The sequence below is a fragment of the Melospiza melodia genome, chromosome 3, assembly GCF_035770615.1.
Source record: "Melospiza melodia melodia isolate bMelMel2 chromosome 3, bMelMel2.pri, whole genome shotgun sequence".
NCBI lineage: Eukaryota > Metazoa > Chordata > Aves > Passeriformes > Passerellidae > Melospiza > Melospiza melodia.
In genome coordinates this window covers 110,652,831-110,666,606 of record NC_086196.1, presented here as the reverse complement: position 1 = coordinate 110,666,606, position 13,776 = coordinate 110,652,831, and the positions used below count along the sequence as shown (strand labels likewise).

The 13,776-nt window shown below is 44.1% G+C and overlaps 1 protein-coding gene across 12 annotated transcripts in view; it reads left to right on the top strand.

Annotated features, from left to right (window-relative positions):
- The window catches only part of CDC42BPA (CDC42 binding protein kinase alpha), a 181,938-nt gene extending 170,945 nt beyond the window's left edge, over positions 1-10,993 (top strand). For all 12 annotated transcript variants that reach the window (XM_063152594.1, XM_063152595.1, XM_063152601.1 and 9 more), the window contains 3 exons: positions 3,694-3,811; positions 4,890-5,047; positions 6,201-10,993. In XM_063152594.1, the coding sequence (XP_063008664.1) occupies positions 3,694-3,811; positions 4,890-5,047; positions 6,201-6,332 (408 nt within the window). In that variant the 3' untranslated portion in view covers positions 6,333-10,993. The remainder of the gene's footprint in view (positions 1-3,693; positions 3,812-4,889; positions 5,048-6,200) is intronic.
- Positions 10,994-13,776: the final 2,783 nt, after the last annotated feature.

Here is a 13,776-nt window from a genome sequence, read left to right as displayed (position 1 = left end):
CATACCTGCATCCAACACTGGACTGAATTTAAAAATGCAGGAGGAAAATAAATCTTCTCCTTATGGCTCCAAAACCAATTTGCACAGCTGAGCTTTGACTGGTTACATGCATGGTCATGTGTCACTGCTGTGAGTCCCAGCTGTCACAGGCATTATCACACGAGAGGAATGCTCTGTTGAAATGCAAAAAAAAAAATACTGTTAAGTTGAATTGAAATCTGTTTCTCTCCTAGAGGGTCATTATAGGGTCACTGAAGCTGTATTTCAGTTCTGGTTGTGACAGGGTTGTTCTAATCCAACTGTGCTATAAAGTTGTCTGTGTTTAACATGCAGTGATGTGTCACCGGACTGTGACCCTCCCTCTACCTTCCCTTTCTCATGTGAGTAGTCTCCCTGGGATCAGTAAGGAATGACCCCTCGTGTTTCAGACAATAACTCAATTTTTTCTTTAGGAGCCTCCTTCATCCTAATGTTGCAGCCTCCTAGCATAAAGTGGAGGGGAAAGAAAAGTGAAGGGGCAACCTGGAGTGTCAAGATATCCTGCCTTGTTAGCTCCTTGGAGCACTAGAGGTTTAGTCTTGTGTGAGGAAAGTTGTTTGTCTGCTTTGGGGCATGAGGATAGAGGTGCTGGAAGCTGTATGGAAAGCCAGGCTGTGAGTTTGGTTTCATGTCTGTCCATCCTCCCTTTGTGTTTGGAGATGTTAGTGTAAGAAGGGTGCCATGGTCCCAGGTAGAATTGGATATTGGAACCAGGATAGTGTGGAATCCATAGGGGAGTTGAAAAATGACTTGTTAAAGTAGAGTCTGTCATGTTATTTCATGGGAGAGTTGAAAGCTGAGTTTTATAGTGTGATGAACAGAGAGCACTACTTCAGAACAAAAACAAACCCCAAAACAAGACCAAGCAGCACAATGGACAGAGGAACAGAAGCAGTCAGTGTGGGTGCTGACCCTGTCCAGTCAGAGCCTGCCCCTCATCCCAGTGCTGGAGAAGGTGCCCAGGGAGCTGGAGCAGGAGCAGAGGCTCTGTAACCCTGGCACTGATTGCACCCACAGCTCCACTCTCCAGCTGGAATGGGATGCACCCAAATAATCTCTCACCCTGTTTCACAGCGATTCACTGTGCTCAGCAGCAGCTTCTCCGCTGCTGCTTTTCCCCAACTTCTTTCATCTTTCTCCGTTTGGTCCAGCAGTGGGGATGAATTTTCCTGCTAGGATTTGAATTGTTGCTCGAAATGAGGGGTTTTTGTCTCTCTAAAGCAAGCTCAGGTTTCCTTTTGTTTTCTGTGTTTTTAACCTGCTGTGTTGTGCTGCTTTATAACTACCGCTAATAACCGCCGTTCATTTTCCTTTGAACCCCCTTCCTTCCTGCGTCATGTGCACACCACTTCCAGGAGGTTTGGTCCAAAATGCCAGCAGCCCTGGCATGTGCTTATTTTATTTTTAGAACAAAGAATGATGAAAGATTTGCTTTGTGGAGAGATTTCCTACAAGGAATTACATGGACGTTGCAAACTGAGGGCACGAAGAATAATCATCTTTAGAGCACAGTGTTAGAACAAATGAGTCTTTTTTGTGCACCCACTCATTCCCTCCTTCCCCTGGTGCCTGTATGTTGCCAGCTCAGTCACTGTGAAGGAGGTTAATCACCTTATCAGTAAACAGAATTGTTCTCTTTGCAAGACGAACCTCTGTAGGTTTATTCCAGCCTTGCAGCCCCAGTGTACTAACCCCACTGCACATGTGCTAAAAGCCAGTGCTGCACTTGGCTTTCCTTTCTTTGTCAAGACACAGCAGTAACTCAATCCTCAGCCCCTCAGTTCTTTGTGTATGGCCAGGGGAATGAGCCTCCATGCTTTAGGTACAGCCAGGATGCTCAAACTCTGCATCTCAGTTTGTCACGTGGGGAAAATGCAGCAGCTCAGTATTTTGTACTGCAAAGCAGGTTGGTTATTGATGTTAAAAAAACAAAAAAGAAAGGGAGAAGCTAAGCAAGAGACAGCAATAGTATCCCTCAAATAATTTAAGAGACTGTTTCAAGCCTTTAGGTATAAATCCTCATGGTGCAGCAGTGGAAGAAGGGAGAAGTAAAAAGGGCTTTTTCATTGGGAATGTCTCTGATTCTCTTTTGCTGGTGTTTGTGAGAGATCTGGGAGCAGATGAGAGATTTTAATTCTTATTTGCTGCACATTAAAATCAGCCATATCTGGCACCCTGGGAGAATGGAAAGCCGAGGGTTGCCTGTAAGATCAAAGGGGCCTGTCAGAGCAATGATTCCCGGGATCATTGTAAGACTGGATTTGGCAGCAGGTTGGTAAAATTTATCTGATGAGGTCTGACCTGTATAAAATCTGTTTCTTACAAAACTTAAATTTAATTACCCATTTTAAAATACAAATAGAGACATGGTTAGTACCAAGGTTCTCTGAGAATATCCTTGTGGGATAGAATCTTTGTTCTGATCTGAAATTTTCATTAACATCCTAGTTTAAAGAAGCATTGCACTTGCAACTATTGTTTTATATATGGCTACTTCTCAGTGTGAGGATGGGGAAATAACTAAATTTAAATAGGAAGAAACAAACAGTTATTGCAGAGGGGGCGCTGTAGAGGGTGAAGGAAGTAATTCTTAGAGCTACCTGCATTTCTTTCACATAGTGCATCTATGAGGGTTCCCTGAACCTACTCCCAGTTAATGGTATTGGCTTAATAGTTAATATTAGCTTAACTTAATGATACTGGCTTAATAATCACTCTCTATTGATGTGGTCTCATATTTAGCAAGGGCTGAAATGACACACATGGGCAGGGAAGCCAGCTCATGCACAGAGAGAGGGGCTAAATAATCTGAGAGGTCTTCCTCCCCTAAGGTCAGCTGTAGGTTAACAGAAGCAGAAATAAAATCTCCCGGAAATCACTTCAAAGTACTCTTTCACCTTCTTTTAAAGACAGCTTATGTTTGGGGAGCTGCCATATCCAAGTAGGGAAGTTGTGGTTTATCTCCTAAGTAAAGGATCCCTTCAGTCCAGTAACTGATTAGTTTAGAAAATTACACTGGAACGCTCAGGATTCAAAACAGGAGCAATAATTAAAATGTGTAGCAAAACAGGACTCTGGTCCTCCTCTTTGTGCAGGCTGGAAACAGGAGGCTGCTTCTTACTTTGGCTCAACTAGTGTAGGTTTGGAGGGATGCTGTTAGCACCTTTGGAATTTCTTAAGTAATTCCTATACAGAGTGATCCACTATCTATTAATAACTCTGCAAGCGTTAGGGATTAACCTGGATATTGTATCAACTTATACAATCACGGCACAGACAATGGCATCAAAGAGAAATTGTAATGAGATCCTTGGAAGCTTGTGTTCAGAAAGAAGGCCTTATGCAGTGTGACTTGAATATACCCACAGCAGCTTAATTAGGCTAGCAAGCCATTCTTTCAGGGAAATTCTGGAATTATTCCGTGTATTCTTTCAGTTGCCTGCATATGTCCATGTAATTCAGCACTTGACTGCCGCGTTGCGTGTGCTGCCAGTCTCTGCACTAAACTGCAGAATATTATTTTGCAATTTTTGCTGACTTGCTGCCCAGATACTCAGCTCTGGTAAGGTTGGGGCTTTCCCGTGTTTTGGGGCAGAACAGCAAGGTTGAGGCAGCAGTGGATAAGTGACCGTGGTGTGTGTGTGTGCGTTTCAGAACCTGCGGCCCCAGGAGAGCCGGACGGTGTTCAGCGGCTCCGTCAGCATCCCGTCGATCACCAAAGCCCGCACGGAGCCGGGACGCTCCATGAGCGCCAGCAGCGGCTTGGCAGCACGTAAGCAAACACAGCTCTCTGCTTCTGGGGGCTGGGCACAAGTGTGGCAGGGAAAGGGCTGCCTGCAGTTGCTTCATCTACCCAGGGAGGTGGTGGAGTCACCATCCCTCCATGTGTTTAAAAAAAGACTGGATGTGGCACTTGGTGCCATGATCTAGTTGAGGTGTTAGAACATGGGTTGGACTCAATGATCTTAAAGGTCTCTTCCAACCTAGAAATTCTGTGATTCTGTCCACACTGGATGAGGATTTTCCCAAGTGATGGCTGACTGTGTTGCTGCCAAGGCTAGCAGGGCATTTTAGTCTTGCTTTCAAAGGAGCACGTGAATAAGCAGGTAGTGCTTTTGAGAGTCGTACATTTGTAATTTGTCAAGTTTTTTTTAATTGATGTTAGAATTCAAATTGCATTCTTAGCCCTGGGACTGTTTTGCTCCTGCTCAAGTGTTTTAAATCAGTGACAAGTTGTTCACAAGCTCCATTGTGGTGGTGTTCACAGGGGTCCCAGGACAAGGGAAGAGATGAGAGTCTTGACTCCATGTTTCAGAAGGCTGATTCATTATTTGATGATGTATATATATTATTTAAAAGAAAATTATATAGTAAAACTATATTAAAGAATAGAAGAAGAATTTCATCAGAAGGCTTGAAAGGAATAGAAAGAAATTATAATAAAATCTTGTGACTGACCAGAGAGTCTGAGACAGCTGGACTGTGATTGGCCATTAATTAGAAACAACCACATGAGACCAATCAAAGATGCACCTTTTACATTCCACAGCAGCTGATAATTATTGTTTACATTTTGTTCCTGAGACCTCTCAGTTTCTCAGGAGAAAAAATCCTAGCAAAAGTATTTTTCATGAAATATGTCTGTGACACTTCATCGTTGTGAATTTTGTTGCTGAGCTGTGTGTAGCTCTTGATGCCTCTCTTGCCTCTATTGCAAAGATAAAAAAGACTGGACGTGGCACTTGGTGCTGTGGTCTAGTTGAGGTGTTAGGGCATAGGTTGGACTTGATCTCAGAGTTCCAACCTCATTATTCTGTGACTCTGTAGCTCAGTTTGATTCTCTGTTGCAGGATCGTCGGCGCAGAACGGCAGCGCTTTGCGCAGGGAATTCTCGGGAGGGAGCTACGGAGCAAAGCGCCAGCCCATGGCATCGCCCTCGGATGGCTCCCTGTCCTCAGGGGGGCTGGACCAGGGCAGTGATGCGCCCACAAGGGACTACGAGCGAGAGGTGAGTGGCTGCAGCAGGAGGAGAAACCTTGCAGGTGTGGGTAAAGGTGAGGCACTTCAGTCCTCTCATGGGGTTGGCTACAAGCCTGGGAGTCGTTGACAGTGGAAAGGTGGATTTCCTGTATTTCAAGCTACAAAAGGCTGTGGTCAAAGTGTCAGCTCTGGTGCTGGTATTTAGGATGCAGAAAAAGCTCTCTGCTTTTCTGCGCATTCCTTAGCTGGAGAAATGTGGGTAGCAAGGCTCCCCCAAACACAGGCCCAGTAGAGTAACAGCCTGATCATGGCATATCACAGCTGGAAGTGCTGATGTTCCTTTTGGCCTTTATGTGCAAAGATTCATAAGCTATCTTAGCAACCACTTCACAGGAGACACTTTGTACTCAGAAGTTAACAAGGCAGTTTAAGAATTATGATTTCATTTAGAGCAGGAAATTGATTTAATAATTTCTATTCTGTGCAGTCAAGACTATCATTATGATAGGACTGAAATCCTGCACAGTGCTAAACTCAGTCCCTCCAGCCAAAATCGTTTTACATGGGAGGGTTCAATCTGAAACTGGCCTACAAAACTTCCCCAACCCATTTTCTTACCAAGGATTGTGAAAATAAGAGATCACACAGGCTTTTCATGATACTGGAGATATCCTGCCAGTGGAAGCTGAAAGGCAGCTGTCAGCCCAAATTCAGGCTCAGAGCTGCATTCTCCTGTGCTCTGGAAGATCCAAGTAACTTGGTAGGATGTTTGAACTGATACCCTGGGGCTGACATAGAACAGGAAGCTGTGATGAAGCCACAAAGATTTCTCATTTTAGTGCCAGAGCATCTTGATCATAATCTGTGAAAACGCAGTAGCTGTTGTAGCTGCACACTCTGCTGGCCAGGCAGCCCTTGGCAACACACAGACTGCCAGAATCCCGCTGGTGCTGTGTCCTTATGTCAGTATCACTTATGCCTGATGAAAGCAGAGTGACCTGACCATTTAATCTCGGCTCTCCTTGGAAATTGTGAGCAAAAAAGATCCCTCAGGATTTTTGGACACAAGCAAAATCTGCAGAGGCCTTTGAATCCAGCCACTGTTGCTGGGAGACTCTTAGTGATCCCCAAACTTGCTGTGCTGTTACTTACTGGTGTTCCTTTGTGTCTCTGGGCTGCAGGACTCTGACTCTCCAAGACACTCGACGGCATCCAACAGCTCCAACCTCAGCAGCCCTCCCAGCCCGGTTTCTCCTCACAAGACCAAGAGCCTCTCCCTGGAGAGCTCTGACCACGTGAGTTGGGACTCATGAACTGCTTCAGCATTCAGATTTGGCATCACATCAGCTTGCTGTCCCCATGGCTGCCCCCTTCACTTGCTCCAGTTCTCACCTTCATCTTCCTAACCCTCCCCATTCCCTGTCGGAAAAGGATCTGGGAGTGGGGTACAGAGGAAGGTAAAAGCTGGTCGCCTTCAGCACTGTTCAGCATTGCCTCACCTCCCCAGATCTGACAGCAGCAAATGAGCAAAGCTAGGGTGTTGGTAAATATCAGATGCTGTAGATTTGTATTAGTATTGGTTTCATTTTTGTGGTTACAGCTGCTTCATTTTTAAAGACATATTTATCCCACTCCCCTTCCACTTCCCAAAAGGTAGCGTAAGTAGACCAGACCAGTGTCAACAAGAGAAAATTCAGAGGGATTTTGTTTTCATACAATAGCTCATTGTACTGTACAAAAGTAGCACAGAGACCCCTTCCCCACCATGGGGAATGATCAGTATGTCAGAGGCACATAAAAGCTTTCAGCCACCACGTTTGAATGTCAATCTGATTGTCGCCAGCAAATCCTTATTGATTAAAATGATGCATATTTTACTACAGTACAGAGTTTAAATAAATACGCAGATGTTAGAGTAAAATACGTATGTATATATTCAAAGAAAAAAAAGCATTGTGTATGCAGCAGAAGATGGATGCTTATTTAAGAGAGCCTTTAATTTAAGATTTGTGTTGTCCCTGTTTTCATGCTCGGTGATTTACAGACTCGGAGGTCTGGCTAAAACCTCCGGCAGGACAGAGATTCCACGCGCTCGCGGCGCTGCCCCCGCAGTGCTCTCACTACACTTCTCTCCTTCTGGCCTTCAGTAGCAGAACTGAAGCTGTAATTCCTGTTTTCCTCACAGTCCCCATCCTTTTCAGAAACTACAGCAGTTGGCAGCAAGGCCCTGTCCCAGCAGCCAGCCACAGGCTGCCCTGGCTCCGTGCGTGCCACCTGTGAGCTGGAGCCTTGCAGCAGCTACAGGAGAGGTCCTTCAGGCAGCAAGGGAGTTCAGTGCAGCTGGATTCAGCAGGAAAACTGTTCCCCTGGGTCAGCCTTTCAGCAGGTTTAACTCAGAAGGGAGCAGTCTTGACCTCCTTGACCATCCCTGAGCAGCAAACTCTTACAGTCATTACCAAATACTGGTTGCTAATACACATCAGCCAAACGAGTGCCCTTAGCCCAAAGCTGGCCCTGGCTGGCTTTGCTGTCACTGTAGCAACAAAGAACCTTGAAGACTGACCTCACACTGTTGACACTGTGGTAGTCAGAGATGCCTGGTGACCCACAACTGCTGCACTGGCAAGGTTGGTTTTCCTCTGCCCCCTACCTGTGCTGTGGGTTTGTGCAATTTGCAGTTGTTTGTATGTGCTCACCTGCTGTTTGGTTCCAAAAGCAGGGCAGGTTGGAGGGCAGGAAGTATTGCAGTGAAAGGCAGAGCCTGCTGAAGCTGGAAAAATAAATAAAAAGCTGAAGTGGTCACCCAGTCGGCAGAATAAATGAGAAACTGATAGCAGATGTATGGTAAGAGGAAGATGTCTCTTCTCTTTAGTTAGCAAGGCAGATTGTGCTTTTCATTTGGGATGAGCCTCTCTTCCCAGTAGTGTTGTTGCTGACTTCATACTATGACCATACTCAAACACATAAGGGCTTTTTGTATTTAGACTATTGGGGTTTGTGGGTTTTGGAAACTTGTTATGGCTCTCATTAAACCATTCTGTGTTCTTGCAGTCAGCAGTTATGTAGAGTTTCACCCACACAGAGGTGTTTGGAGTTTTGCAGTTTCTGTCTTCCCTAATAGAGGTTGTAGGTAAGTTGAAACCATGTACAGTAATTTCCAGGTATGATCTACATGTGACATAGGGAACAAGACACGCATCATCTAATCCATTTAATCGTGCTGGGTCTCATAGGTAAGATTTCTCTTTCACTCTGAATCAAGAGGCTTATCCAAGTTTAAGTTAATTCAGTGTTATTTTGGGACAGGGATTCAAGAAATTATTGTAGGAACCATCATATCAAAAGCCTGTCTCTCTCCTATTTGGGTATTTCAGAGTAGCAAGCTGGTTGTGTTGTTTGTTTTCACTTCAGACCTACTACTTTTGCAAGCCTGGCATTTGAAATTAAAAGCCTTAGCAAAGAGCAAAGCATCTGAAAGTAATTCTTCCCAGAAAAGTTTATGTATTTCTGAGGGACAGATAGGCAGGGCATTATTGGCATTATTGAAATTCCACATCAGCTTCTTTTTAAAGGCTGCATATTGCTTCAAGTATAGGCACTGCTTTTTCCCCACAATTCCCTTGTTTTGGTGAAGCATGTCCACACACTTTTCAAAGCCTTTGCAGACTAGTTTTGTATTTACTGTATGTTGTATTTAAATAATAATCTTATTTTGATGTTGAGAGAAGGCATTTAAACAGTAGTCATTAAAGACAGAGCAGCCTGCATGGCAGTCCCCTGAGAGAGGGTCACAGGATCGTTTTCCGTGGACTTTATTTTTTTGCAGCTGTGCTAAAGCTCTATCTGAAAATGGAACCTGAAGAGCCACCACTTAGCAAACATTAAATTGAGTAAACCCCTGTGTTTGCTCTGTTCCAGTGCCTGCAATCTATTGATACCAACCCTGGCATTTTCAGGCAGAGCATAGGTCAGCTGTGTCCAACACTAAGCTCAGAGGATGAGAGCTCCACAGGCCCACACTGTTTGTACACTACAATGTCCAAGCCTCATCAGTCTTCTCTAGGGTTTATTTAATCATTACTTTGGTCCTGTGCATTTTTATATGTGTCTGTTCAGAAGAGAAACAGCAACTGTTCTCTCAGTTGAAAAGCAAATGACCACATCACTTATTGGAAAAGAGAAAAATTGTCCTAGGGCTTAAATAGTTTTATATATTTGGGGACCATTTGGTTACAGACTCAATTTGAAACCACACTCATCTCTTTTTGTTGGTATGCATACTGCAGCTGAGCTTTCTAAAGGAAAAGTAACTTGGTCATTTGAACTGTAAGACTCTTGACTGGTATCTCCAGGGCAGTTGTCTCCTGTATTTGATGTTTGCTCCTTGGCACTGTAGCACTGCTTCAACTCCACAGGTCGAGGGCTGCATTTTGTTCTGGGAACTGAAACCTCCCCCTGAATTCCTGGGTGTGGCACATGTTCTCTGTACACAGGATGTGTTTCTAGCTGGGTTTTTTTCCTTTTGGCTGAGACTGAAGGTGTTTGTTTGCATTTTTGACAGTGCTTGAACATATGGGTTGTTGGGGTTTTGCCTTTTTTTTTTTTTCATCTATTTTGATGGCAACAAGGATCTGAACAGATTCAGGCAGCTACTAAGGATTCCAGGTTATAGGATGGAATAGGTTTGGTAAATAGTTTTCCCCTGCACGTGTGCACACACAGGTATGTGGCTTCCTCCCACATTTCATGAACCCAAAAGCAGGGCTACAGTCCTCTCTTCTCTCTTGCCTTTGGCCTGTAGAAGACAGCTGGTGGTTTCAAAAAAACATTCCTGAGACTGTGGTGAAATAGTTGCTCCTTTTTCCCTCCATTAATTGCTGTGGCTTGTTATGAATGTGTATTTTGCCTATTTAAATGAGTTTCAAAACTGAGTCAGGAATGTTCTCTCTTTGATTTGATTCTGATAAGTTACAACCCAGGTGTGTTATTTTCAGGTACATGGCAGAGGGAAGTTAAGGGTCTTGCCATACAAAAAAAAGTCCAAAAAGCAGTTTATTTATAGAAATGTAGTTTAATGCACCTAACTGGTTCACAGTGTGTCAGCCCTTCCAAACAGAACAGCTGGATTATTACCACAGAAACAGAATCTGGCCCTGTGTTGCATTGCATGGCCAGACCCTGAGGGACAGGACAAACATGCCCTTGGGTGGAAAAAAGTTTTCCATTTTATGAATGCATTAAGGGTAAAACTTCATGCAGTGCAAGTACCCCCAGCTCCTGAGCCTTAGTCTGAGAATCCAAGTGGCACATAGCAATTCCTGCTGAGGGTTCTTCTGTGAACACGAGCCCGTTCCATGGAGGAAATGGGACAGCTTTTCTGCACTAACACCAAGTGTGAGCACCCTTCTGTGCACTTTGTGTTCACAGTTGGTTTGATGAACACCCCCAGAGGCCGCTCTGCTGCAGGCTTTCCAGTCTGAATTCCAGCTCCTCTCATTCCAGCTCAGTACAACCCATTTTCATTCTCCATTTGAGACAGTCATCTACAGGGAAGAAATCCACAAACAAACCAGTGTTGCTATACCTGCCTTTTTATGTATGACAGTTTCATATCATTTATTTTTAAAATATGTTTTTTAGGTTTTTCATTGTAATATTATTGTACAGTTTTGCATGGCATAGATGTAATCACTTTTTTTTGTTTTAGAGTATAAAAGCTGACAAGTGTGCGTGTGGGGGAAAAATTCTGCTTTTTGCCTCTTCTCACTCTTTTGTTTAATGCCCTCAATGTTGTAGGGGACATTGTAAGAGATTCTCTGCTACAGAACAATGATGTAGATTCTTTTGCACAGAAATATTTAAGGTGGAACAGTCAACAATGTAAAAATGACTTACCACCAATATTTTATGTTGGTAACACACTTAATATTAACCTACTTTGATGTACTGCAATAAAACAGGGAACTGTTAGAAATGTAGATGTTCTGTCTTTTTTCCCACCTCCCCCCATTAAGCTTTGAGGAGGAAATGGAAATGGTGAAGATACAACATGCTGGTTCTAACACATTTGGGAAGGAGTATGTGAGAAAATTTATTTCCCTTTAACAGCTTTCAGAAAAAATAACCAGATCCTTTTGAAAATACAAAATCAAAGTGACTGGATACTTTTCTATACTGAACTACAGTTTTCCTGACCTTTTTCTTGGGTCAGCTGTGCTGTGATGACCTAAGAAAAGAGATAATTATGGAGTTGTAGTCAGTGGTTTTGGTGTTCTGCCTTCATTTGTAGCTACACATCAAATATTTCAGCTGTCTTAGTGTTAGAGCCTGGATTGTTTGTTAGTTCTGAGTTACCAGCATCAGATTGGCCTTGATGCACTTTTAAGTACATCTCAGAATATTTTTTGAAGTTTTGCATGCGCCCTGACCCTTTCTTGTCATCCCCCTGTTCCTCCCAAGTCAGCCTGGAATTTTTCCTGTACCACAGTGTGTTGGTGCATCTTCCTCTTCATTTATTCCCCTCTTGGTGTAGTGTTGGAAATGGCTCTTTGTGCCTGGGGAAGTTTAGATTAGGTATTAGGAAACATTTCTTCACAGGAAGGCATGTGAAATATGGGAACAGGCTGTGCAGGGAAGTGGTGCAGTCACCACCCTGCAAGTGTTCAAAGGATGTGTGGATGTGGCACTGAAGGACATGGTTCCATGGTGAACAGGGCAGTGCTGGGTTCAGGGTTGGTTTTGATGATCTTGGAGGTCTTTTCCAGCCTCAGTGATTCTGGGCTAAGTCCTGGCTTTGGTACCTGCTTCAGTGACCCCTCTGCAGCAGGAATACAGCACTGGGCTGTTACTCATCCCACACTGCCAGCAGTGCCAGCCTGGGCATTCTTCCATTTCCAAACCCTCTCAGGACCAGGCACCATGATTCCCCCTTCTTCCAAGGCTGCCTGACTCCTGTCCCTCTCTTTCAGTCAAAAATGTTCAGGTGGATTTAAGCCCATGGCTCATCTCAGTGAGGCAGCTGCTGTAGCTCTGGGACATACCCTGGTTCCTGTGCTCTGACTTTTCCATCAGCACTTTATTTCTGATTTCCCAGGGGTCTAGTTGCACATCACAGCTGTGAAGGTCTTGGGAAATGTAGTCAGGGATTTGGGCATTAGAAAAGCAGAAACTGATCTGCATGTTCAGCTCCTCAGCATGCAGTTTCTGTTTTGATGCAGCAGCCAGGCTGACTAAAGAAAGAAAGCAGGAAAATCACTGCTACCAGAGGTAGCCTCAATCTTGTTCCTTTAGAATGGAAAATCACTGTCATTCCAGAGGCAGCTTTAATCTGCAGCTTGCCCTGTGCAAAGAATGTTTTCACAAGAGATTTTTCTAGACCATAGAAGCTTCCTGCAGCACAGAACAGTCACATCCTCCAGCCTGCAAGCACAGTTCAAGCAAATGCAGTGCCTGGCATGGACCAAGTGTCCCTGCTCACTGCACAATGTCACAACTGCTCTGACTTGAAGCCAGAGTTTCTAGCTCACGTTTTCTACAGGGCTGTTCCTCTGACATGCAATTCCTCCTGTCACAAATCTCTCTGGACAAAGCTACAGCCATTATTAATGCTTTCAGAGCATACACAAAAGGTCAGGAGAATTAGTGACTCAGGACTCTAATTAGCTCTCCTAATAAAGCAACATCTCAGCTTCTGCAAGTTGCTACCCTCTGGCAAATGCAAAACAAACTCCACTGTTCAGCTGGATGTCATTCCTAAACCCTCTTGGGAAGGGGAATGTTTGCCAGGAGCTGAGCACTCTTGCCCCAGCATGGTATACACAAGATCTGGGCTGACATGAGCAAGGGGAAAAGTGAACTGCAGTGCTCCAGCTTACTCTGCCACTTTTGCAAGTCCTCTGAACATGCTGGCCTTGAACCTTCACTTTCAGAAAATCTGCTCTGAAGCTCACCTAATCGAATTCCCTTGTCAGCTTTTTATACTTTACTTTTTAAACTTTATCATAAACATTTAACAGCTCAAACAGCTCTGTTGTTTTTACAGCTGCAAGGTCTAGAGCCAAAGGAGAAAAACTAAACAATGTTTATCAGAACTCAAAACAAGGGAAGTTACTGTAACTTTGTACACTGATAAACTGCTTCATGCAAAACTATTACTTCATTGAACAGCAGAGTTAACTCTTCTCAAAAGGTTAAGAATAATCTGACTGGGATTTTGAACTGAACTGCACTACATCTTGTTCAATAAAGTCTTAAATGAAGTAGCATATTATATGTTTATGGCTTTGGAATAAAGATAATACCATTACCTGTTTTCCTATTTCTCAGAGGTCACTCCTGAGAGAGACCATTTAGTCACTTACCTGTTCTCTCCCTCTGAAGTGTCAGCTGTCAGGATTTCACATATGCTGGACTTAATATCAGGCAACCTGGGCATTCCTGGGCTCTGTTAGCTGAGCAGGACCAGCTGAGCCTGCTGGTAAATCAATACCTGGCACTTGCCTTATGACACCAGGAAAGCCTCAACTGCACCAGCCTCTCCTTCACAAGTGCAGCAAAGGCAGAGAGACTTGTGTTCAGGAGGCTGCTGCCAGAATGATTTAAAAAAAGGATAATTAAAAAACAAGTAAATTACCAGGGATTTTCATGGCATGACCAGGCCTCAGCTTCTGCTGAGCTGCAGTTTATCCCCAGAACAGGACACTGCTCACCTGAGTGTCCATTCCCACACCAGAAGATGACACAGCCACAAGCAGCAGG